At 38.3% G+C, this 27,295-nt stretch overlaps 1 protein-coding gene across 1 annotated transcript in view; it reads left to right on the forward strand.

Moving 5' to 3' along the window:
* Positions 1-835: 835 nt before the first annotated feature.
* Positions 836-27,295, forward strand: part of magi3b (membrane associated guanylate kinase, WW and PDZ domain containing 3b) — a 159,837-nt gene continuing 133,377 nt past the window's right edge. Inside the window, 1 exon segment of the mRNA XM_032549281.1 lies at positions 836-1,852. Coding sequence (XP_032405172.1) covers positions 1,546-1,852 — 307 coding nt within the window. The 5' untranslated portion in view covers positions 836-1,545.

Here is a 27,295-nt window from a genome sequence, read left to right on the forward strand (position 1 = left end):
TGCAGGCGATGTCCAAGGTGCTTATTTAGTCAAGGACGTGGAATGGGTCACATTCCTAAAAACAAGTTTTCTGTCTTCCTCATTGAGGTTTATGCAGCGTTATCCATAGTTTCACATGCTGGTGAAACATTTGACTTTTCAAAAAACAATATTAAACATTTAAAAACTTCTAGCACACAAAAAAATAAAAATAATGGGAAGATATATAGGTAATGCTGGTCAGTCCTGAAAGACCTTTAGAGCCTGCATAAACCTTCCGAGTGTAGAAAATGATCTCCAACACGCAGTTACAAATGAATTGTTCAGTTTGAAGCATATTAATGCAAAACAAACAAAGCGTCAGTCTTTACAGTGATGTACATTGCACTGTGGTCCACCACATAAAATGCAAATAAAACATTGCATCTGGGAGTTGCAACAAAGTAAAGTCAACGCCTGAATCAATTATCATGAAATGAACTAATCCTATCAGTCCTGTGATCTTATCAGCAGGTGGCGCTGTGTAAATATTAATTGTATCCACCTGGAAATTCTTCCCCATACCAGATTTAAAATAATAATAATAAATGTTTCAAATGTGGGTTCCTAATTAGGCGTGATTTGTTTTGCACGCTTAATATGAGGATTATTGGGGCGGATATTTATAGATAATCTCATATGTAACGCGCATGTCTTTCTAATATCCAAGACGAATCCATTAAAATAGAGCAAAAATGTACAAGTAGACCTCGACGAAATAGATTTTACATACGAAATTAAATGACATAAAATAACACTGAACAATATTGCACTGTTAATGTGTATGTGTGAGTTATTTTCACCATCATTTAGTACCGCGACACGCCGAAGGATGGAGCCAGCATGAGAATCTGGGAAACTCTGCTGCTGAGCGTAAAGGGGCTGGTTCGGAGCTGAACAACGTCCCTCTCGGCCGTACCAGGTGTGTTCAAACCTGTAGCAGACAAACGCTCAGCAGATGTCTCTCCACTCAGTCACTACGGGGTGGATCTCAGCCGCGTAAACACCCAAACCGGTGAACGCTCCCGCCCGTCTGCTCTCAGCCTGCCCACAGGTATGAGGGATTCTCGCAAACTGCGCGACGCTTCAGCGACAGACGCTTCTCAATCCGCCGCAAAGTGAGTGATTTTAAGCCCACTACGTCTTTCTTCGATTTATTGTTACTCGGAAGGCTCATCCAGATACAAATTGTGGACGCGGTTGTGAAGAACAAGAGCACATAAGCTTCATTGTCTTGTTTGTAACCACCTCGACGGTGTCAACTCTCTTGCTTTACGCACAAGAAGCGCTTGGAATCGCCACAATTACAAGGACTGACAGGAGCGTGAACCTTTGACGCGCCATACCTCAGCATCAGACCCAGCAGGTGACCACCATAAATGTCAAGAGGATGAAATCCCCCGCAGGTCGACAGAATAACTCCTGGGGGTTCATCGGGCTGCGTCACTTCACGCTTATTTAACAAGCACAAACTAAGGCGCCTCTCGTCACTTTGATTAATTCTTCTATAATAAAAGGAGACAGATCATGTCCAGAACACTGAAGAAGAAGAAACACTGGTCCACCAAAGTGGTGGAGTGCGCCGTGTCATGGGGGAGCCTGGGAGACTTCGGCTCCGTGGTGGAGATCCTGGGAGGAGCGGAGCTCGGACAGTTCCCCTACATTGGCCAGATGAAGCTGGACGTGCTGGTGTGTCACGTCGGAAAGCTGCCGTACTACGGGGACGTCCTGCTGGAGGTGAACGGCACGCCCGTCAGCGGGCTTACGAACCGTGACACCTTGGCTGTCATCCGCCACTTTCGGGAGCCGATTCGCTTGAAGACCGTCAAACCAGGTGCGTCCTCTGCCCTCTGTTCCCAGCGCTGCTGCTGGCCTGTCACTTGAGCTCTGCTTGTAAGATGAGCGTTGTGATCCACAAAGCACAACAAACCCACATGATGAGTACCTGCAACTGTCTGTATTGGCTTAAGACATTGTCTGACAACGTTTTCCCTTTCAAAAAAATGTGCATAATATATCAATTCCATCCATCCATCCATTTTCTAACACCCTTGTCCCTAATGGGGTCGGGAGGGGTGCTGGTGCCTATCTCCAGTCCGGTGAGAAGCAGGGTACACCCTGGACAGGTCTCCAGTCTGTCGCAGGGCAACACATAATATATCAATTGAAACCCATAATTTCTGTAAAAAAAAAATGTACAACAAAAAGTTAACAGTTAGTTTAAGTGGGACCACCCAGCGCTTCCCTTTTTGCAGGATTACCCAGACTTCTGTAACTGCCTTCTGTCTCATAAAGTCTAATGACCAGTTCTCTCAGCACTTTCTCAGAAAGATCGAAGAGTGATAATGACCATAATGGCATGTAGCCCAGTTGGAGCCATCTCAGCTAAGTGCACTTACAAGCATAAATATAAGGGTCAGTCTCATCCTTTCATTATTCATCCAGACTTTTGCCCATTGGTCACAGATTGCATATTGGTTTGTGGGAACGATGGACTGTCTCCATCAGTTTCGCCAAAAATCAGGCCTCTGTATCTTAAGCATTGGCTGAAATCTGTGGAATTTCTTAGGAATGATGCTGCGGCCCCCCTCTGGTTTGAATACAACCCCTTTACGTTTAATAGGGCTGCTCTGGGTCTTAAGCTGGATATACTTTTCTTTGAATATGTGCTAGAGCTGGAATGTCTGAACACCAACTGAGATCGTTCAAAAGGTTACATCAGCATCATCAGCGGCAGCAGCTGAGTCTCAAAACCTCAGGCCAGAATCCCTGAATATTAGCTGCATGGGTGGACACACATCAGAATGTGTGTTTACCAGCAGCTCTACTATAATTTATTTAATATTGTATTGATTTTGTTTTTTACATCTTTTCTAAGCAGAAAGGAAAAGAAAAACGCTTAAATAAATAAACGAGACGTGCATGCACATGAATGTGTGTGTCTTTCATGGCTCCGCACTCCTCAGAGCTACTAACACCATGCTCTCTGCCCGACTAACCAAGGATGATTAATAAAGGGCATGGAGGAATGAGCCAGCAAAGGGGGAGAAAGACACAAAGCAGCAGAAAGAGACTGGGAGAAAAATCTACCCAGCCTTTGGCTCCAGGCTGGACTCCCACACAAGACTGTTTTTCCTCTTTAGAGCTCACAGGGAAGTAATAGTGACAAAGACTGTGAAATTCCCCATCACTTTATTTTTCGCTATCATCCTTAGCAGCATAAACATACTGTTGTTTAATCTTGTGCTTAATGATAAGTTTGCCAAAAAAAATCCCCCTCCCACCCCAGCATCAGTGTAGAGGTGGGGCTGCTACATAGCCTTATTACACATCTTGCACATCTGCATTATGAGTATACATTCTTGTGTGGTAACCTCATGTTTAATTCACACCTCTTGCATAATTGAGTCAGCGAGTGGATTTTCTCCACTCCGTTGGAGGCTGGAGGCCTGGGGGATCAGCTGTTACCAGGAAGCCCAGAGAGCTGCCGATAACACGGCGGTGCTGACAGCAACCGGGGGAAAGAGTCCCTTGATCCACCAGATGTTCTGCCTTGCTCTTCCCAGTATCCTCTTGTGCTCTGTCTGAATCAACCTCTGGAGATGGTATGCTTCCTGTGCTGTTGCTGCCAGTGGTGCTGACAGCTGGGGCGGAGCTTGGAGAGAGGATGGAGAGGGTGTGTGGATGCAAAGACTGAAATTGGGATTTGGGGCAAGGATAAAGAGACAGGATGCACGGTGCAAGTCACTACATGGGCTGTTATCTCTCTCAGTTATTGATCGGAGAGGAGTGCGAGGTGAAAGAGTTGCACACGGTCTTTCCTCTAGTTTTCTATAGCTTCCTGGTGTATATCATATATTCTCTAGTGGTTGCTAAAAGGTTTCTCTTTACTTCCATGTGGGGCAGATGTGGATCAGTGGGTCATGCAGCAGCTCCATGCATCACAGAGTTCTTATTCAAGACGTAAAACCTACATTGTCCCTAAAACCTTGAAGAAATTAGAGATTCATTGTTGTAAAGAACGTTCCCTGGACAAGTCTTTTCCTTTTCTAAAAAAAAAATGTTCAAACTGATTCAGCCTCAAGACTTCATTGTTGACAAAGCTGTGGACATTCCAATTTCCTTGCTGTCTTTAAACGCACCTCGATTAAAAGCTCTGTGCAGAGTGGAGATATCTTTTTCTGCTTGCATCCCCAGCTAAACATTGAAATGAATATCTTCATGATTGACATCCCAAAATGTCTTTTTTCCCACATGTATGCTCTGTTCTGCCTCGTATATGTCTGCACAACTGCAATCACTGTGCAGCTGAACGTAGGCACAACCTGAAGTCAGTTATGTGCAGCTGAAAGGATGATGACTCTGACAGCAAATAAATAATTTCACATTGCAGTGCATGGTGGAGCTGGTGCAACAAGGCTTCTTTTGTCTTTTGGTAGGCTAATATTAGCTGTGTGAATATATGAAACACATGTAAACAAGATGTCTTATTTGTACTTATGCATTCTGCCTTTTTTGTAGTTCCAGACAGAGTGATATACATGTACAAATATACTCACCAGCTACTTTATTAGGTACACCCTGCTACTAACAGGTTAGATCCTCTATTGCCTTTAGAGTTGTCTTATGTGTGCGTTACCTCGATTAAACAGTCTGTTGGAAATATTCTTCATAAGTTTTGATCCAAATTGACTTGATAGTGTGATGTAGCTAGCTGCTGACGACTTTTCTGCACCACAATTTTATTGTAAATCTACTTTTTGTATACCACACCCAAAAGCTCCTCATTAAGACAGTGACTTTTCTGCAGGCAGAAAAGTCAAGAAGCCAGTTTGAGATGTATTGTGACATGGTGCAATATCCTGCTGGAAGTAGTCACAAGAAGACAGCTATGCTTTAATACGCTGAGTTGGATGGCCATGGAGTTTGTTTTGCTGTTTGTGATAACGTGCAATTGAACAGGTGAACCCAATAAAGTAGGGACTGTATCTTTAAAATATTGCTCAGCAAGCTTGCTAATTCCTTGGAGCATATTAGTTTCATTGGCTAATTTTACTGTTAATTGTCTTTAATTCCGAAGTAAAATTGCAGGATTAGTTCATTTAAGTCTGCACTAATTCTGTTACGTACAACAGTTTGTTCCCTACTCTTGATTACAGCTGTATTTACCTGCCTCTGCTTACACACAGCAGTGCGTTTTGCATTACCTGTTGATCATGCCAATAAAGAAGAATACAGACTGACATGAGCCTCTAAGCCAATGTATCAAACAGCAATAGAGAGTGTGGGTTAATCACATTAATGCACCGCTCATATCACAAAGTGCCTCTCATTGGAATCACGCTCTTGACAGGCTATGCTTTGTCACAGAGAAGAGATTTGCAGTCGGCTGTTAAAAAAAAAAGGGGGATGAGAGTAAGAGTGGGAATACAGACTCAAAGATCTGTGGTCAAATCAGTGAAGACATGTTCTTGCCTCAGATGTTTCTTGCAGTGAGCTGAGAAAATCAGCACAGCCATTTTATATACTGCTCCTCTGGCACTCATAAGAAAGTCATTTAAAGCTACAGGACCTTTGTCTTATTGACTTTAAAGTGATTATGTATTTTTTTTTCCAGATTTACCAAGACATTCCTTGTTGAGCTGTTTTGTCTGTCACTGATTGTTTTGAACAAATTTTACTCGTAACCTGGATGATGATGTAATATATTGTGCATTTAGACAGTCTTCTACACTATTAGAGTGAAATACATTTTGCATAAAAGAAAGAGGCAACGCAGTTGACTGAAATATAGAAGATGTTGATGCTTTGCAGAATGCTTTCAAAATATTGCATCAGTCTGTGTCTTCCTATTGTGTATCCGGAAGCAAATGCTCTGGGTTGCTTTCATGGACAGACAACCATCCTACTAGTTTGCATGTTTCAACCCAACAGATGCAAATGTGTTTCCTCGATGACTGCTGCAAAGTTGAGTGTTTAAAGTTTTAGAGGGTTTTTCCTGGCTTCCAGGGTTTCAATGTTTTCAGTTCATTTAGCTGTAATAAAATTAGGGAAAACCACAGAGGCTTTCACTTATCTGCTATACATCATACGGGATTCCTTGTGTGCTTTTAATCTTGTAATAGAAATGAATGTGTGGTGGAAGCAGTGAGCTTTCTTTCAATGGCACCTTGACAACAATAAAAGCAGATCTGATGTTGAAGATTAGTTAACTGAAGTTAATTGATTCCCAATGTGCTCTGAAATTAACTGATGCGTGTTTTGATGTTTAGTGAGAGTGCTGAAGTTAAAATAACTCAAAAGTCAAAGTCTGGTTTCTGACTGAGGAAAATTATTCTTTGTCCTGAAATCGTCAATGAAGGATGGGTTTCGATGATGATGAACATGCAGTCAGTCAGAAATACAAATATTGTTCTAAAGATACAACTTAAAGTGCATTACTAATGATTCTTTATTACACTAGTTATGTAGAAAGTACAAATATTCTGCAACACAGTAAACAATAATTGCATCCAATATATTTTGAAACAGAAGCAAAGTATTTGTTGATGGTCACGTAAAACCAACTGTTAAAATGTTTTTAAACAACCAAAGTAAAAGCTATAATCATACTTTTGGGTCTGGCTTGCATTCATTCTCAATTAAAATAATCTCTGTTATTACATTATTATTATTATTAATAACAATAATAATATTAATAATACATTTTATTTATAGGCACCTTTCTGGACACTCAAGGTCACCTTACATAATTTGACTAATTTGACATAAAAAACACAGAATTGAAATCTATAGTAAGTTAGTACAAAACAATATTTTAAAAGACCGTGTAATTGCAATCAAAGACCGTAAGCTACTTGAAACAGATGGGTTTTGAGTTTGGACTTGAAGTGTGGCAAAGAGTCAATGTTACGGAGATCAGTTGGGAGTAGAGCGGCTGAATGCTCTGCTCCCCATAGTAACAAGACAGACATGGGGAACAGTGAGATGAACAGAAGAAGAGGATCTGAGGGTACGGGTGGGTGTAGCAATGTGAAGGAGGTCCAAAAGATATGGGGTGCAAGGTTGTGAACCACTTTGAAAGTTAGGAGTATTTTATAGTTGATGCAATATGAGATGGGAAGCCAATGGAGCTGTTGTAGAACAGGTGTGATGTGATGAATTGAAGGGGTCCGTGTGATGATACAAGCAGCTGAATTTTGAACCAATTGTAATTTATGGAGAGTTTTCTGTGGCAGACCAAAGAGGACAGAATTACAGTAATCTAAACGAGAAGTGACCAGACTGTGAACCAGAATATCAGTGGAGTGAGGAGGGAAAGAAGGACGGAGATGATGAATATTTCGGAGAAGAAAGTGGGCTAACTGAGGGATATTCTTGACATTTGAGGCAAAGGAGAGCGTGCTATCAAGGGTGACACGCAGGCTTTTAACCTGGGGGGAAGGGAAAATGGAGGAGTTATTAAGTTTACTTAGTATTGATTTAGTACCAATTAAGAGAAGTTCAGTTTTATTGCAATTTAATTTAAGAAAGTTAAGGATGAACCATTGTTTTATTTTAAGAAGACAATCAATGAGGGATGAAAGTGGAAGTATAGAATTAGTTTTGGTTGAAAGATAGAGCGGATGACACTCAGCTGAATATTATGTTTGCGAAAAATATAACCAAAGAGGAGAAGGTAAATAATAAACAGCAATGGTCCCAGGACAGAGCCCTGAGGAACACCTGAGGTAACGGGAACAGGATGAGATGTAAATGATTTTTACTGAGCAAACTGAGTGCGGCCTGAGAGGTACGAATGAAACCAGTTCAGAAGTGTATTTACAATACCAAGAGAGGATAATCTGTCAAGGAGGGCGTTATGTGAAATTGTATCAAAGGTCGCAGTTAGATCAAGCAGGAGTATAGATAATAAACCAGAGCTGGCAGCAAGGAGGAAGTTATTGGCAATTATAAGAAGTGCTGTTTCTGTACTGTGGAGTGGAACCAGATTGGAATTGTTCATATAAATTATTGATGGATAGATGAGAATGAAGTTGGGCAGCAACTGTTTTTTTACAAGAATTTTAGAAATGAAAGGAAGATTTGTGATAGGATAAAAATTCTCAAGGTTATTGGAATCTAAACTTGGTTTCTAAAGTATTGGGGTTATAGCAGCTGTTTTGAGAGCCAGAGGAACAACACCAGTAAGGAAAGAATGTATAATGTCAGTGACGACAATGGACAGAGAGGGAGGGTCGCTTTAACAAGAACAGTTGGAAGAGAATCTAAAAGACAGTTTGAAGATTTTGATTTTTCATCTACTGAGGGGAGGCTGAAGACCAAAAATTAATTAGTAGGGTCAACTAGAACCGGAACAAATGAGGACTAAATGCTATCATAACATTTTTCTATTGGCAGATGATAGACAGATAGCATTAGCTTAAAATAATAGGGATGGAGTAAATATTTAAAACATTTCTTCTAAGCTCAAAGGAATAACTAAAGTATAAGCAAATACCTCCTGAACAAATTGTTCTAATTAAAATACCAAAACTGTAGTCAGCTTTTGCCTTTTGATGTTGCATATACTATGTAACCTGGTGAAATGAACAACATGGTATGTTTTCCCTTTGTTTTTGTTTTTTCTTTAATGTCCTTGTAACATTTTTGTCTGTTTGGTTCTCAGTATATCATCCTACAAAACATTTTGTTGATGTACAGCTTGTTTGTCCTTTGTGTCTCTCATCAAGCATCTCCAGAATGTGCCTGAGGCGGTTGTCAGGCAAGTGGTGAAATGCTGCAGTCCTTCTTCACACACACACCCATGTACACCCGTTCACACTAAAACACACTGCATCCCAGTGGGGTTTACCGGATGCTTTAGCCTCTTACTCCAACCTTATGTGTCAAAACAGAGTGCACAAGTTTAATCTAAACTTAACATTTCCCCAAAACAAATTGGAAGCTCATGTCCATATGGTAGCATACATATGGCAGCATAATTTTGTTGGCATCTCTGGTGAAGATCTATAAAAAAACTCAGAGATTACTCTTTGATTATTTTATTTTCCACTTATTTTAGATATGCTTCTAATAACATTCCTACAACAGTTCTCCCTTACTGGAAATACCAACTTTTAAAAAATTGCTTTTCATCCTAGCTGAGAGAACTTCCAGAAGAGATGTCAGGGCAGAGGAGGTGGGGAGTTTGATGTTGGAAGGCGGATGGTGTTGTGATGCAACTACAAAACGAGTTCAAAGTTTTTCCCTCCCTCACTCCAAGTACTCAATAATTCAGTTTTCTTTTGTTTCAGAGCTGGATACTCCATTAATGTGCATGTGTATGTGTGTGATAACTGTTGGAATTAGAGTAAAAGTGGTGGGCTAGAGTGAAAAAGCACAGCGTGACTCCCAGTTCCCAACCCTCTTTCATTATTCCCACTTTAATCAAATTGGCGCTGCTCTTGTCACACACGCCACCAGCACCTGCAACAATCTCAACGTAAACAGCATGTTGATGAGGTGGCTTGGAGCTGGCACTGGGTGTTTTGAGATCGACGATGAAGAGCGTTTTATTGTGATTGCCTTGTGAATGTGAAAATGAACGTAGAAATCTATGTGGTTAAGTTTGTGCTCCGGGGACACGGGAGGCTGAGTATGTTGCAAACAACCTCAGTCTGAAATTAGTGCTGCACAGTTACTGCAATAGTTTTTTTTTTAATTTATTTTGTTTGAAATAAGCAATAATGCATTTTTACAACATCCATCAAAACCCTTTTAAAATGACTATTTCCAGGTGGAATGGAAATATGGTAAAACATGCCTCTCCTGATGACATATACCGTAGCTTTTCTCACATGGATTTTAATAAAGAATAATGGGGAAAATTTGTAACATGTTGAAAAATAACTGTGTAAACAGTTTTTTTTTCTCAATAGCACAGTTATTACATTGACACTTGGTCCCAATAGAAGCAGGGAACAGTGGACACTGGCTATATAGCTTGAGCTTAATGAACAATAAGTGTGTGGGGGATCAGCACAAGCAAACAACATAATCTCTGCAACTCATATCTAAACTACATGGAGAAAAAAGCTCATTATGGGACATTGCATCTTCAGTGTTAGAGATTTGTCTCTTTAATTGCATTTTCTACAGCCGCTCACAATAGCAGTGGCCATGAAACCATAAAGCATACAAATAGCATTTGGGTGTTTACACTGTTTCCTCAGGGATATATCTCTTTTTATCAGTGGGGGCTCTGGTGGATTTATCTTCCTGTGTGCCCTGAGTCCCTGTTCCAATTAAACACTCATCTTATCTTAACATGCAATAGTGTGTAAATGACAATATAATGACTGTTTCTAATGCAGACCTTTTAAACAACTGTTTATTAGGTGGTTAAAAATTATTTAGTTATGTTTTAGTTGTATGTTGTTTGTTTTGATTGTGAAACATTGGAAGATGGGGCTATCATTGCTAAACGGGCAAATGAAGAATAATGGGCACTGAATTGCTTTGATCTGCATTTTATTTGCTTTTGCTACCCACTGTTTTCCAGTGTAAGACATTTATTTTCTTATTTTGTCTGCATGTCTGAGACTTAATGTCCAAATGACACAAAAATATATTATTTAATGCTCCTTTATTTTTCAATTTTGCCTACCCCACTTATTGAAAAAATGTTAAAAAAAGTAAATAAAATATTCTCCTTAGTAACACAAAAATTGTTAAGCTCTAGTGAGATCAGTATTTTCTTGCCACCAGAAATGGGGACTAAGATACGCAACTTTGACTCAAGTTGTACTTAATTTGCAGAAACAAAAACTTGAGATTTGACTTGGACATCTGGGACTCAAGTCGTATAAATAATTATCTCCTGTAATCCTGGGTTAACATAAGCTGCTAACTTTGGAACATTTTAGTAAATGACTAATGATGTTCACTCTGATACACTGTACTGTATACAGATTAATGGTTGCCATGGTAACATTAAGCACAGTATGTATGGCTTCTCTGTAATACTCTCAGTAGTATCTGCCAGTAAATGGAGTTAACTGATGGCCCCAGATTAGTCTTTTTCTATTTAATGCTACCACTATCAACAGTCACTAAGCTACAGACTGCTGCCCTGTTAGAAGGTGCGTTTGATTTATTAACATGGGACATTTGAGGACCTTGGACTTCCACAATAGTTCATGAATATCTCTTTATATTAATTGCAGCATCATAATAATGACCCCACAGTATTTTCTCTACCTTGACTCTGATGTTATCGTCTAGCTGTCAAGCTAAAGTCATAACATGACGCTTGATTTTTCAAATTAAAACCACTTCATTTTTGGTTCATTTAGAAATCTAACATGAGCTTATGTTAACCTATTTCTGGTATTACTTTGAACATGCATATTCATATTTTTACTTTATTCACTTTTGAAATCATGAACACCAGTTAACAACAGTTGTTTACACGTTGAATCAAATATTCTGAAAAAGATAAAGATATTAAATTTCCTGAATTCAAAACCCCAGAGCAGTGCAGTGTCCAAGGAAGACTAGATGGTGTTTATCCATAGCTAAATGCCAATTTCGGATATTACAGTCTTAAGACTTGCTTTGGACTCTGAGCAAATACAATCTCTGCTTGGAACACAAAGACCCAATAAAATAGCAAAATAATATCATAACTGGCTCTGTAATCCCCTTAAGATGTTTTTATTTGATAGATGGACAATCCGAAGATCTGTGTGTCACACATCTGTGTGTCCCTTGTGTGTTTATTGCCTCTTTTCTCTAACTGCATCAGTCATGTTCTGGAAGTGTGAAACCAAATTTTTTGGGGGGAGGTAAACAACATGAGTGTGTCTTTGTCAGTCTCTGGGAGCACATTGGAGGGGATGACTGACTGGCTCGACTCCTCCGTCTGGGGCTCTTGTTTGTTTTACCAGAGGCTCAGCAGACATACGGCAGCTGACTGACCTGGCACGTTAATAGCGTTATTTTTATTCTACAGCGACCACTGCAAACAATAATCTCGGCACCTTACGTTCAGCTGCATTTGGCGATGCCACTCTTGTCGCTTCCCCACCTTTCTATTATCCAGATGTGCTTTATGCTTCAGCAGGTGTTTATCATTGCAAGGAATGCTCTCAGGTCACCTCTAGACAGCTCACAGGTAATGGGCCTTGACATCTGAATTAGTCTGCCCCAACAAAAGACATTTAGTAGGAGCTTTGGAGGCTGAGGGTGATGCTCACAAGTGGACATAAACAGCAGTGGCAGTGATGTGTCTGAGGGGTGCTATTGCAGTGGTCATGATGAGATGCTTCCCAGAAATATAATTGACCTCAAACTGGTTGCAGTAAGGATTTATGGATGATAGAAGAAACATTGGAGGGTGATGGGGCTGCTGTAATTATGTGTTTACACGTTAGATACAGCTGTCAGAACAGCAAACTAAGCTACCGGCACCATAAACATTGTAGACAACACAGGGCTGAGACTTTAAACCATTTCCTTTTTCTGTCTCTCAGTGTCCTGGCTGTGTGAGTGCCTGGGCCAGCTGTTATGCTCATCCCCACTCCGACTTCTTTATTATTCCTTGGTTGTGTGATTCGCTGTGTGCTTGTGGCGGCGGGGGAACGGCTGGCTTTGTGGAATTTTAATAACGGCGAGCTGGTGCCAAGCTTTCCATTCGCCGCTTGCTTTGGGACGTGCAGCTGAATGCCAATGAGACATTAGGGTTGAAGCGGGATGGATCGGATCAGGCTGTGGCAGGCGGGATCTCGGTAGGCTGGAGAGCCCTTTGCACAGTGAGAAGTGTGCATGTCGGCTCCCAGAGGCGGCGCAGCGTGAGGCACTCTCTGTCTTAGGGTTATCTCAGCGCACCTCATCGCCGGCGCGCGCCCTCTCTTGTGCTTCTCTGTCAAGAGGGAGATAATCTAAATGCATTCTGTTCTGCTTTGATGCCAAACGCTTTGTGTATAACAAACTGACCCTGAGAAAGAGGGATATTAGATTAAACCTGAAAGATCTTGATTCAGTAATGATACACTGATAAACTTCTCTTCTCTTCTCTTCTCTTCTCTTCTCTTCTCTTCTCTTCTCTTCTCTTCTCTTCTCTTCTTTTTTCTCTTCCCTTCTCTTCTGGAAAACTGGAAATCGGTATACCAACAAAAAGCCTGATCAGTGCATTCTCACTTTATGCTTTATCTTTTGTTATAAAACCTAAGTATTTATTTTAGTTTCTTTATCTTTCCATTACTATATAGACCTGAATACATAACAAAAATGAATCATTATGGATGTTATTCTTGTCTTATTGTATAAACCACTGAGCAAAAATAAGCAAAAAAGTGTTGTTTAAACCTCATCACCTTAATAAATAAAAAAAATATATCAACAGATCACTTCTTTTGCAGACTGATAAAACAGGACTTTCTAATAGACTGTAAATGGACAACTTTAGCTCTTTGGTTTTCTTGGACAAGCAGAGTCTCTCTCTCCCTCACTCTCTCTCTCTCACACACTCACACACACACGCCGTCATGTTAATCTGTCTCTTTCGCAGCATGCACGTGGGTCTCCACATGATGCAGATGTTGTTAGCGGTGGGATGGAAAGATGTGAGGATGCAGAAGGCCCAGTTACCCAGTCATTGCCTAATCTGATTACAGACTGCTTCATGCAGACTGTTGAAGGGCAGGCATTGGGAAAGGGACAGATGGGCAAGCCTTGGTTGTTAACAGCTGTGGTTGACTCTGTTGTGTAATGTACAGTGGTGGGTCAAGAAGAAGAAAGCATGTAATGTCTTTCTACTTCATTTTCTTGTAAAGGTACCATGTCATTAGACCTTTGTGGCTTTGCCCTTTTGAGTTGGGCACACACACATTGGATTTGACGTCAGCAAGAGCTATCTTTATCCAGATCACTTTGAATGGTTTCTGGACTTTAGTTTTAGTCCAGAAACCATTAAGTGGTTTCACAACTTTGCCCATTCTTATTGTTGTGTTTATTTATGGGAAAACTGCCAGCAGATGTGAAAAGTTCTTTCTAAGATAAGAAATACTTGATCAAGGTTGTCAGATTTTGATTCATTTAGAGGCCCAAAAATCTTTTAAAATCCCCAAATCAGTTAATGTTGTTTTAATGTTTGTGTTTTTTTGGCTTAGTTAATCATTAGGCAGTTGTTTGTATTTGTAAAATAGCAATAAATAGCAATAAATTGAATTCCTGATTCTATTAATTATTTGCTCCTATCAGTCATTGCCTTATACATGTGTATCTTACAAAACTTTTAATTATGTGAAATGTGTAGAAATCTCCAGATTCTTCTTTCATGAGGAATAGACATCACTAACATAAAGAATTTATCATCCAGATTGATTCAGACAACTTTTACACTAATTTATTTATGAGCAAAAACTCTAAAAATCATTCTTACCTTTTTTATCTTCCAGTTTGGCATCAGACTTTCTCTTTAGACCGTGGTTCTCGACCTTTTTTAGTCATGCTCAGTCAATAAACACATTTCCCACGGTTTATTCAGTAAATATTCCAGAGTTTGTCAGTCAAGCTTACTTCCACTGCGAGCTCATCTAATATGGTCTTAAATAGTCACTTTTCCGACTATTTGAATGAATCAAGTATTTCCAGAAGATTGTGCTTGTATTTGATTCATTGTTGAATAATTAGGAAAAAAATGAAAACTTACATTGACTTATGCTGATTGACACCCTGTTCCATATGCTTTCCTGCCTCTTTAGTCACCTCCTGTCAAAAAAATGACTTAACAGCAGTTTGAAGCAGCAGCAAGCAGAGATGAGTGCTGGCAGCTGGTGCTCGGAGAGCATCGCTGTCAAATTTGCATGTCAGGAGCTTTCGTAAAATCCAATATGGAAGAAAGCTTTACTTTATTAAATTTTAGTCATAACATAGAAAAAATCATTTTATTGTATACCCTTTGTTATACCCTCAGAATAAAAGTTAATGATGCAACCTGATTCTGTATATATATACAGACAATATTTTAATGTAATCAGGATAAGAGCTGTATTTCAGAGTTTTTACCTCACACTTTACTTTAAAGGCAGAGGTAGCAGCTTGCAGCTTCCTGTCAGGCTCTTGGCAGCTTAGTCCAGTAACTTGTCATCCAATGAGTTCATTTCCTTGAGAGGTGGTTCGAGGATCAACAACCACTTTTCAAATCAAGCTGAAAACATACGTGACTCCTAATATACCCAACGTGAGCTGATGTCTTCATTTTGTTCACTCTCAGCTTGCTAACAATATGAGTTTGGCTGTTAAATTGCTCTCTTGCAAATCTTGATAATGATGCCATTGCTGTTTTCTCATCTCCCCCCTTTCCCTGCTGCTGTTGGCTTTCTTCTAACAGATTATACTTTGCTTTTGTCAGTCAACATGCACATTATGATGCTTTCATCAAGTTAATTTCGTGTGATGGAATCGTGTGAATGTTAAGTACTGAATTTGTTCTTCAGCAGATTTCTTCCCTGGTTGTTGTTAATGTTGATTTATGTTTTGGGGTCACAGTTAAAGCTCTTCAGCAGCTTGCTGAAGAAGTTTAGACAATAACATCACTTAGTGTGATGAAACAGACCTTTTCCTTCACTGATTGCAGTTTGAAGTGTTTGGGTCAATCCCCTGCAGTCTGTTTTTAAAATGCAAAGTAAAATTGCGATTCATTTCTTATGTATGAAGCCTTCATTCTGCATTATGATGATGCGCTTTCTTAAACTTTGTTTACTGTAGTTATTTGAGTGGGAACAATTTCTCCTAATCAAGCTGCTGGGTTGATGTGGGGGTCATGTTGTAATGAGGCTTTATGGGTTGCTTATTTTCTAAATCAGTTTGAGACCGTAGTTGTTTACTGAAACCTAGAGTAAGTTGCAAAAACAACAAAAATGCTACAAATTAATCACAGCCCTGAATAGTGTGTGGAGTGCGCAGAATTAGGAGGCAGTATAGTTGAAATTAAAATATAACAATGCTTTCTTTATTGGATGAGTTAATTATAGTGTTTTCAGTTGATTGTGATTTTTTTTGTGCTGAATATTTAAAGATAGCCACAGTGAATCTTGAAACTCCGATTTAAACTCAAAAGCGGTGAAAAAAAATCCTCTAGTGACTTTTTTTTTTCTTTTTTAAAGTTTAACATCAACACAGTAGTGACTAAGCCAGCAAAATGACCAAATAGTCCAATCTTAGAATGCAGCATACAATAATGAATCAGAAAACTGAATCTCTGCGTATCAAAAATAAATAATATCTGACATCCGAAAGAATTTAGAATGATGTGAACCATGTACAGTCATTAGTAAAACAACATACACTCTGTTGCCAAAAGTATTTGCTCAGCTTCCTTCACACACATAAACTTAAGTGACAACTCATTCACTCAAGTGAGACCCTTGTTTTGAAGAACATCTTCAAGTCTTTGAAGAAAGCTGTTCACAAGGTTTACAGTTCTGAACAAATGAGAATCTTTGAAGTGTCTATGTGATCAGAAACTAATGTTGGTTGAGAAGGACTGGCTTGCAGTCTCCTTCGCAATTTATCCAAATGGTACTCGATCTGGTTTAGGTCAAGATTCGGTGCAGGATATCAGAGATCTTCTATACTAAACTCTCTTATCCATGTTTTTACAGACATTGGAAAAGGAAGAAGGTATCCCCAGATTGTTCCCACAAAGTTTCTTGAGTAAAATTGTCCAAAATGTCTTGGTATCATGATGCATGAAGAGTTTATTTCCCTGAAACTGAAGGTCCTAGTCCATCAACCAACACCATAATCCCCTCTGAACCAAACATTGCACTTAACACAGTGCTGTGAAGCAAATGCTATTCTCCCGGTAAACACCAAACCCAAACTCATCCATTGGATTTCCAAACAGAGAGACGGGATTTGTTATACCAGAGCACACTGTCTCCACAGCCCTAGAGTCCAGTGTTGAACCACTTGTTCAATCAACCCTGGCCAGATTCATCTCCATTTGCAGAACTTGCACAGTTCCTTCCTGTTTTTTTTTGTAACCATCTCAACGGTGGTCCAAGCTGGGTATTATGGACTAACGATATGATTGGCATCAAAATGCATGCATCAATTGGCCATTGAATTCCAATCAATGAATGCCCGTGAATGCATTCATTCATTGGCATTCACCATTCACTAGCTTTTACATACAGCGGAAAGCTGGTGAATGCTAACAAATGACCTGAAGAGATTTCACATTACCGCCCACAATCCTGCCCATATTTATGATCACATAGTGAGTAAATTATGCCAATGGAGACACACACAGCTTGGCTACAACCAAACCAGACATTAACCTGCTAGAATGATACTTAACAATGGAGAAGGGACTTTGCAGTGCTCTATACAAGGATGCTGATTGGCACAGGAGACTATTCCTTGAAGCTCGGTACACACTAATCTAGAGCTAATTTGAAAACAATAAGAAGTTTGGAGATCTATGGTTACTGAGTCCTCAGAAAGTTGGCAACCAATGCGCACTCTGTACCTTATCTGCTGACCTGCTGTGGGATTTTATGCATCTTATTCTGCAGAGTTGCTGTCATTTTCAATCACTTCCACGTTATTGTAATATCACTAACAGTTGCCTGTGGAATATTTAGTCATAAGAAAGATCTAATAACTGGACTTATTGCACAGTTGACATACTGTCATGGTACCGCCACGCTGGAATTGACTGTGCTCCTGCAAGTAACTGATACTTTCACATGTTTGTTGAAAAGGTCTGCATGCCAAGTGGTTGAATTTTATATGTTTGTGGATATCGGAGTGATTGTTGTATCTGAATTCAGTGATTTGGATGGGTGATCAAATACCTTTGGCAATATACAGTCATATTCAGTAAATTAAAATTCCAAATTGTAATTTCTTTTAGTAACTCATTTCACAAAGTAAAGCACATTATACATTTTAATTGCACACAGATTTATGTTTTAAACTCTGTATTTCAGTTAGTCATAATGATTGTCCATTTACAACTAATGCAATCACAGCATTTAACATGAGACCAATAAAAACACATTTTTAAACCAGAAATGTGTGCTTAATGAAAAGAATATTTAATATTTAAAGGTTGTTATTTTAAAATTTACTTTTAATTTGATAAACGACCCCCATCATTATTATGATTATTATTGGGATTATTATTTTTGCTAACATATTAAGAATAAAAAAGTATTTGGCTTTGATTAAAATAATATGGTAAGCATCTAAAAAGGTCTATGTGGTGTGGATTAAATAGTCGGTCATTAATCAAAGCCTGGTTTGTCACCTGACTGCTGCCTCTTCTCTTGCAATATGTGAGAACAGTAAAGATGTATTCCTCACATTGGATTACAGCTTATTTTATTGATCCATATTTCAAGCAACCTTAATGTTGTTGCTGTCGTGCTAAAATTAAATTTCAGATGACTTTATGCATTTAGTGAGAGGACAGAGGAGCCAGCAGTGAGAGGCTTTATTATAAAATATATCCGTGTAAACAAACATGGCAGTTTTGAAGGCTAGTTTTTATTCTTTCTAGGAAGCAAATTTGAAAACCTCTGTTGTTAGAATTTTGATCGGTTTTTAAAGTACCTCCTGTTCTTTCGTGAGCTGCGCTTTGGTCTTTGTGTGCCATTTCTTGCAGAAAAAGCATTGCAGATGCAAGACAGATTGTGATTTCACTCTTGAAATTTTCATACATTTGCTCTGTCCCTGACATTGTTCTACCCCTCCATGTCTCACCTCTCCATTTGTATAACCGGAAACATTTAATGAGATGCTATGTTAGGCATTTGACCATCTGAGCTGAATTTAAACACCAGTATTTAAACCAGAAATGCCTTCATGCATAAGCTGCTAATTTTCTTGATGGCTTAGTCCTCAGTTTTTTAATAGTTGTAATGTCTGATAATTTGATACTTATGAAGCAAATAAAGAAAGACTATGATATGTTTTAAATGACTTTAACTCTAAGTTATTTAACAGCATTAAATAAAAACAGAAAATCTAAATGTTAAATGTGTACATATGGTTCAAACATCCTTTTAAAAGGAAAAAATGAACAAAAAATCTGAACTGACATAAATTTTTGATTGTCAGTTTTGGAATTAAACTTAGTCGTTTCTTTCAAGGAAATCCTTTCAAGAATTACATTTACATATATTCAGTAGATTTTCCTTGTGCCACATTTTTTGGATAAACATGAGCAGGTAACGATTTTTCTAAAATGCAGTGAGGTTGTTGAGACTGTTACTTAATGAGATAAACTGGCAAGTTGTGACAGCAGCACTTCAAACACGTCTAGACATAAGTATTTCCTTCTTGAGCAACACTGGATTATAGATACAATGCTGATTTGAGAGCTTTTCTGTATTGGTTACATGACTGCAAATAGATCCTGTTTGGAAGCTTTGCCATCAACTTTGAGTGGTTATGACTAATACTGGAAATCCATGATGCTTGTTCTCAAGGTTACGTGTCAATTTTGTTGCCAAGGTGGTTTAAAATCAATTTATTTCATATACGTTATCTAACCTTTTGATGCTCAAATCACTAAGCCTGAATTCCATCAGCTCAGTATAGTTGTAAAGTTTGGCATGCTGATTCCACTGCATAAATTCGACATAGACTCAAACAACTACTGTTTTTACGTTTGCCTCTTATTATCAGCTTATTGTTCATGTTCACAGATGCAGTAGAAGGTTGGAAGATATGCACACTGACAGGCTCTAGTTAAAATTGAAGTAATACAACGTCTTACTGTAAGGTATTAGTCCTGGCAGCCTCCACCTCCAACTCTGCTTGACCTAAGAACCCACAGTCATTCAAAGCAGAAGAACAGGTTTATGATTTGAAATTTTGCTTCTTAAACTCAGTGTAGGTGCTGCTGCACTGCAGAGACACAAAATGAAACTTTGATTTTTAATCATCCCTTCATGTTTTTCTCAGGTATTGTGAAAAAAGTCATAATTTCTGTCTTCCTTTAGCTGAAATTTGGTTTTCACAACTGATTTTGTATTTTACCAAACAAAGTCAGTCTTTGTAATCCCTTAGAGTTATTACTCTTTAAATCATGGGCTGCTGGGGCTGTGCATTTGATGTTCCAGAGCAGATGATGCAACATGGCATTATGATCTCCTCTCTGATTCATTACAGACTGAGCCAGTTTGTGTTTTGACATGGCTGACTCTGACCCTGAGCCTCTATTTGTCCGCACGACTGTTTTTATACCTGACTGAACAGCACTGCCATTGGCATTCCCCCACACATGAAATTACCTTCAAACAAATCCAAAAAGACGTCCTCAAAAAGATTTGTTCACGTTTGGTTGAACGTGGTGAAGATGAAAGTTTCTGCTCTATCAAGCCAGCTCATTTCTGTAGGATGTTAGAATTAATATTCATTTTGCAATTATAATCTAAGTTGAGTAATTATCTATATCCATTTTATTATGTGGCTGTCTGGAAGCAGACATTTGAACAGTTAATAAAACAGAAAAAAAGGTCATCTAATAATAGACCAATGAGGAAGTCAGTAAAAGTCAGTTTCTCACATTACTAATCCAAAATATAAATGATTACAAATTGCAGTGTTAGATCTATTATGGAGAGTGACATGATTGTTAATTGTTACACTATTGGTGCTCTTAGTGACAACGATTGATAGATGTTGTGCATAGAATAGAATAGAATAGAATAGAATTCAACTTTATTGTCATTGCACTGTCACAAGTACAAGCAACGAGATGTAGTTTGCATCTGTCAAGAAGTGCTCTACGAGATATAAATATTTATTTACAGATGTACAAGACTATGTATGTATGGACTATAAGGGGTTATAGCAAAGAGATATAGATATTGTGTATAAATATAAATATGGGAGCTGTATGCACAGATTATACAGATTATACAGAATATACATCAAGTAATTAGTAGAAAATAATTCTGAACGCAAAACGGGACACTCTTGATTGTTGGAATTCTTTTTCTTCACTGTGGATTTTGGTAAAAAGAAATAGCAAAACTCCAGTTCCTCAGACTGAAGCACAGCAGATTAATATTTTTTTCTGTGACCTGGCTACTCTGCACAAGCCTCAGCTGTTTGAATTTTGAGATTTTTAAAGGATACAAGACTGAAAAAAACCTAAACAATTCAAACCAGAAAAACAGTCCATTTGCCAAGCGTCTCAAGCTCACAGCCGCACACATCAACACCAGCTTTTTGTTTCACTGAAACGCAGTAACAAAAATTGATTAGTTTAAGTAGACCATGATTACTGTGGTACTGCTGCGCCCCCGCAGAGGAGCACAGACAAATATATCCACTTATCCATCTGTCCGTCCATCCATCTCCCCATTCAGCCAGCCAGCCATTTTTTTTTCCTGACAGGGATGTTACTCACTGTGACAGACTCATTGACAGGCCAGAGAGAAGCTCGGGATTGTGGGAGAGGAGAACGACACGAGTGCTTGTCAGGCTGATGTGGAGAGTAAGGCATACATGCTGTCAACAGGCTGAACACACCTCAGCGGCACGCATGGAATCCATTCGGCTGCGCCTCGACGGAGCAAAGCGTTTTGATAAAAACCAGTTGAACCAGTAACACTTTTGGACATGCAAGGTTGCTGTTGGCAACCTTTTCACTTATCTGCGTCGTTCAGGAGAGAAAGGTAGATGGATGTGAGTTGATTTAATTGCTTTACTGACCTTTAAAAGTGGGGAAAAAAAGGCTGTTATATTAATGAATTTTATTGTGGAGCTGCTTTGTTTAGAGTCGAGCGAAGATAATACTAGAGCATACATTCACAAAAATGTTCTTATTAATAATGTTGTACATTAATTACCAAAACCTTATATAATAAGTTCAGCTATACATCACAACAAAAGACAGCCTAATTTCAAACTTAAGAACTCATTTATAAGCAATTTTTACTTAAGTATTTCAGTTATTCAGTTAGAAAAATGTAAGCATATATTATATTGACTCATCACTCATAGACTGACATACTTAAAGTGTTTGGTTTTGATATTTTAGATGATTATGGCTTACAATTTAACCTGTTTATCATAAAAGTTGAATATAATGTAAAACCTATAGAAAAAAAATATTTGGTGACTAATTCAGAACTGCACTGCAAAACCACAAAATCTTACCAAGTATTTTTGGTCTGGTATCTAGTAATCTTAGTATCTTAGTTTTTTCTTATTTCAAGTGTACTAACTTACTATAACTTATGTAATAGTTTTACATGTGTTTAAGTTCAGTTTTTTTTCCAATTTATTCAGATCCACCTGAAAATTCAACACAGGAATCCAAGGTGTTGATAAAACATAGGGCTCTCTGTTAAAATCATGTCAGCATAAAGTATTTGAAGTGTTTTTGATTTGATCATAGATGAATAATCACACTGCTTTTCATGTTCCCCCTCTGGGATTTGAACTCCAACCTGACATTCCAAATAACTCATAACATGCGGGACACTGCTAGCCATGGGTTACTTGTCAATTCTAATGTTCATATGTGTGCGGACACTTTGTGCTCATTTTTAATGCATGCCACAGGGAAAGGAGGAAGAGCCACTTTCCGTTTTTAACTAAATTTGAGCTGATCAGCAGCCTTTTAATTATGTGTGTTTTCTCTTTAAGTCATGCATCCTTTGTCATGAAAACAAGAGGCATAAAATAACTTGAGAAAAGCTCAAAGAGTTCGTCCAGTCAAAATCAAAATCAAGCTCAGTCAAAATCATAATCAAGTTAAACCTAAAAGAACAGCTAAGAAAATTATAATCCTAAAGTAAATAAGGACCAAAGCGTAAGGTTTTAATGTTTAGGCTTATAGAGGAATAATTTATTCATATATAAACAAACATAAGCCTATTTTCTATTTTACAGAACTGAGAAGCAGGTGTGAGTAAAGAGCAGAAATCCTGCATCACAGGTGTGTAGAGGAACAAGCTGCCACCACAAGGTCCCACTTGGCATCTGTTTAGAGATTGGATTGAATCATTCTATTATGTAAAGCCTGTGATTAAGGCATCGGTATTCACATCCACTCTGCTACACCAATAATGTTCTAGAGTGTCATATTTGAACAAAATTGTCCTAAAATTCTCTCTAGGTCATGTTCCTTTTTAAAGTCAACATGTTAAAAGCCACTTAATGATGCATCCAAAATTTAGATCTGTAGATTTGTAGGATTGTTCCACGACATGAACATTTCTAAAGCTAATGTTGTGGTAATGGATTTCACACACCGAGGCTTCCTGTTTATGCCTAAAAATCTGTTCCAGCTGTGATGGAGGTGGCTTTCATTTTCCAACAGCAGCCAAATGCCCTCTTATCACTTCTTTCACTTTGACGCCTTTATAATAGCTTTGCACAGACATAGGAAGAGTCTCAGCAGCCTATTACCCCTACCTGCTTTCAATTTACGCAAGCCCAGCCTGAAATACTAACACAATCCTGTCATCCTGCAACACATTATTTGGCACCACTTTTTTCAGATGGGTTATGGGAATGAAACAATGGCAGAAGACAGAACTCCTAAAGAGAAGTCGTAACGCGTTAACAATACTTTTTTGAGGATATGTCATTTGTTTACATATACTTATAGACATAAATAATTTTATTAATGATTAATTTGTTCCTTTTCCAGGGGTAATACAGCAAATAACTTACAAAAATGCTGCAATTATGTAAAATTTGGTATGCCACAGAACTCTACCTTCTTTTCCACTCACCTACAGACAACAGATGTTTTGTAAAAACCCCAGTCACGTGTTTCTTTAAGAACAGCTTGACTGGTTTAAAGAATACAATTCTTCTGATGCTTGGAAGAAAGGTAATAAATTAATCAGCTTACAGGAGAGCTGGGCTTATTTTATTATCACTGTCTTTCAGATTTCGTGTGAAGCTTGGCAAACTACACTGTTTGTATATCATTAACTCTAACCAAGGATTTCAAAATTCTAAGCATAACCAATTATGTTTTTTGTCTAAATTGGACCAAACGTATAAGATTTAAACTGCAAAATCTGAATTTCTTTTTCCAATGTATTTGAATTTAACAAGAATCTTCCTTTATTTTCCTTTTTCCTTAAAGCTGTAGATCCATTGATAGGCCATCTTTTGTCTGATTCTTCACTCTCATGAAATTCTACTTGTTCTTTCTTGCATTATATGATGACTAACAGACAACATCTATCTCAAACCTCCACCTCAGTTCACCTTGGCAGATGATCAAAATCAAAGCAAAGTAAAAGTAGCAGGCTAAGTGATACAATATGCTACCTGAGATAACAAGTCTGGGTTTCTATAGTAACAGTGCTGAGGTGTGCTCCATTGAACAGAAAGGTTAACCTTCCACAGAGAAATCAGACTTTATCCTGTTTTTACCTCAGGGTTTTGTGCCAGACGCTGAAATGGTTGTGGGTTGTCGAGAGTGCTGACCCTTACCCCCACTTCCTTCTGCTTTGCCATCCTAACGCATCAGTTTGCAGGATAGAAACCCTCCCCTTTATCAAGGCATTTATTTCTGAACATTTCTATTATTGGGTCCTCCTGCATTCATTTGTCAGTGGATGCTGCGTGATATGAGGTGGCAGGCTGCAGAGGCACGGAAACATTTCCGCTTCAAGTTCCCTCTCTCCTTAATTCTTCCTTCTTTCTTCTTTTCGTTTCTATTATCCTTTTTTATTTGGCTCCATTTGTCTTTTTTGTCCATCTGGCCTCTAAAGAGCAGGCAGACATACACATTGCACTCAGCTCAATTGTATTCGCACAGCTGTTCTTCAATCACTTCAAAGAAGAGTGTCTTACATAAATTTCTGTTTCACTAATACCTCACCATAACGTCAAAGCAACAAATCCTTGACATTACCATGGCTTTGACCTAAGCTTTGCTTCAGTTATTATTGATTTACATATTAATGATTTACACAGTATGAAGACAAGCACTCTACATAAACAGATGACCCAACTGCTGTGTGGTAAATGTGTAAATATTCTCTCTCACAATGCCACAGAGAACCCTATGAAGGTGCATGTCAGCCCTGGAGTCAAAAATCCCCCAAGCGTCACTCATAAAAAGGAAAATGACATTTGCGTGTTTATTTGAAGCCTTTACTGAATGCTTGGAGTGTGCTGACAAAGATGGAAGTAAGTTGCATGCAAACATATATGGAGGTGGGTGAATGAATGGACTCACATCTGGCCTGGGAGGTAGTCAGCGAAAGGCTGGAGGAAGAATGTGTATTTTCTGCTACAGAGCTAAATGTGAGAGCACAGCTTGTGCATAGAGTTGAAAGTTAAGGTGAATCAAAAGAGTGTGCCCATCCAACTGGAGACTCGAGAGAAGCTTAATCCAGATCTCGCAAGCTGCTGCATGGAGTAGTGCATATTGAGAATTAAGGAGTTAATGCATCTTCAAGGTAACCTAGAAAAATGGAGTCAATATACGTTAGCCTGGAAGAGAAAGCAGAAAACCTGGTATGACTAAGTAATTTACTAAATGTACATTTCAACTTTTATTTTGGTAAAAAAAAAAAAAAAAAATCACAAAAAGAATGTAATTGACAAAAGAGGTTGACATGTATGAGGATGTCCCTCCTTTCTACTGTAAAACTACCAGTACCCACTACCTGCACCTTTTTTGAATTTATGCTAATTTAACATAAGTTAATTTTATTTAGTAATTAGTTCATGATTTTTGGTGTCTGGAGAATGAGCCATTTCCAAAACCTCCTAATTGTTAAGTCACAAATGGCCATTCCCTAGTTGGGTTACCTAGCACCCCCAACCAAACCCAGCCCTGTTACCTAGTAACCATGTTATCATGTTTGATCAGCTGGTTTTACTGCTGCATGTGCTGTACAATGAACCTGATCTACTACTTGGCATGAGCCAGATCTCAGTTTGATTTTGAAAGTTGTAGTTTCATACATCTCTGTCATACTTTCCTAGAATTTGAAACCCCTTTCAGTGAGAGGCCAGAGAACATTTTTGATAAGTGCAATATGGATAACATCCAATTTATTCTTCTATTAATTAAAAGCTGCATTTTTATTTTATTTTAAGGTTTTTGTGAGATTTGAAATAATAAATTCATACATCAATTTATATTTTGAAACATATGCCTCAATCTCAGGGGAATATATAATTTTTTTATACTGCACATTCTTCATAAAGTTGGATGTTTATTAAATATTTCTCTCAGCTAAGAGGGGAAAAAAATCTCACCTCCATCTTCTCTGTCAGGGTGATCCTGTTGTAGATTTCACATCACGTACAATCAGCAGCACTGAGCCACTGGCTCACATGCACACTTTGAAGTAGTCTGCTTTTCCTTCTCCCATGCTGATTTCTTTTTTAACCTCCGTCAAAGCTTAGTTCCCATCAGTTCCCGCTTAAAACTGGGGCATGGCTGCAATTGTTGTGCTGCACTTTATGTGGAATAATGCTGAGTTTTGTTGTAAGCACATACAACAGGATTTCCTCTTATGCACGCAGTTTTTAGCCTCAACACATCGTCTCTGCATAAATGTGGGCCGAATCTGAGAATAATCCAATTACCCCAGCTCCTCACAGAAACATGTTAGATGCTGATTTGCATTGCATCGGGCAAGAACTGACATACTGTCTGTGATAGTTTGTGTTGATGTGAATTGGCTTATCGTCTTAGTTTGATGCTCATGTTCTTTTTGAAAGAACTCATCTGTTTACATCACCCTGTGAAAAAGTCTTGATGATCATAAGGGTTATTTATGTTCACGTTGTCCATAAATCAGCATTAATACTTGGGGGGCAACTAAGTCTTATTTTTATTATGATTATTATTAGTTTTCTAGCCAAATTTGGCATTTATCGAATAATAAAATAAAATAATAATAAAAAAAAAACACTCAAGTTTCCTATGCTAAATACCCCAAATGTAAAAAGGTCCAACTTCAACATAGCAATAAATAAAATTTATTTATTATCATTTGTTTATTCAGAAGTAAAAAGTCATTTAGTATTTATTAGTGTGAAATATGATAAGCTTGAAGTAGAAGTAAACAGAAAAGGACCATTTCAGTCGTGAGTTTCCATTAAACCCTTTAAAGTCTTATTAAAATGTGATAATGGAAACTCCATATAACGAAAATAAACAGTGGTCTAAAAAATAATTTCAGTGTTTTTCCTTTTTTGTCACACTTCACAATTTCATATAATCAGAGAAATTTTTTTTAGACAAAAACAACTTGAGTAGATACACAGAGGCAGT

Source organism: Xiphophorus hellerii, chromosome 20, assembly GCF_003331165.1.
Source record: "Xiphophorus hellerii strain 12219 chromosome 20, Xiphophorus_hellerii-4.1, whole genome shotgun sequence".
NCBI lineage: Eukaryota > Metazoa > Chordata > Actinopteri > Cyprinodontiformes > Poeciliidae > Xiphophorus > Xiphophorus hellerii.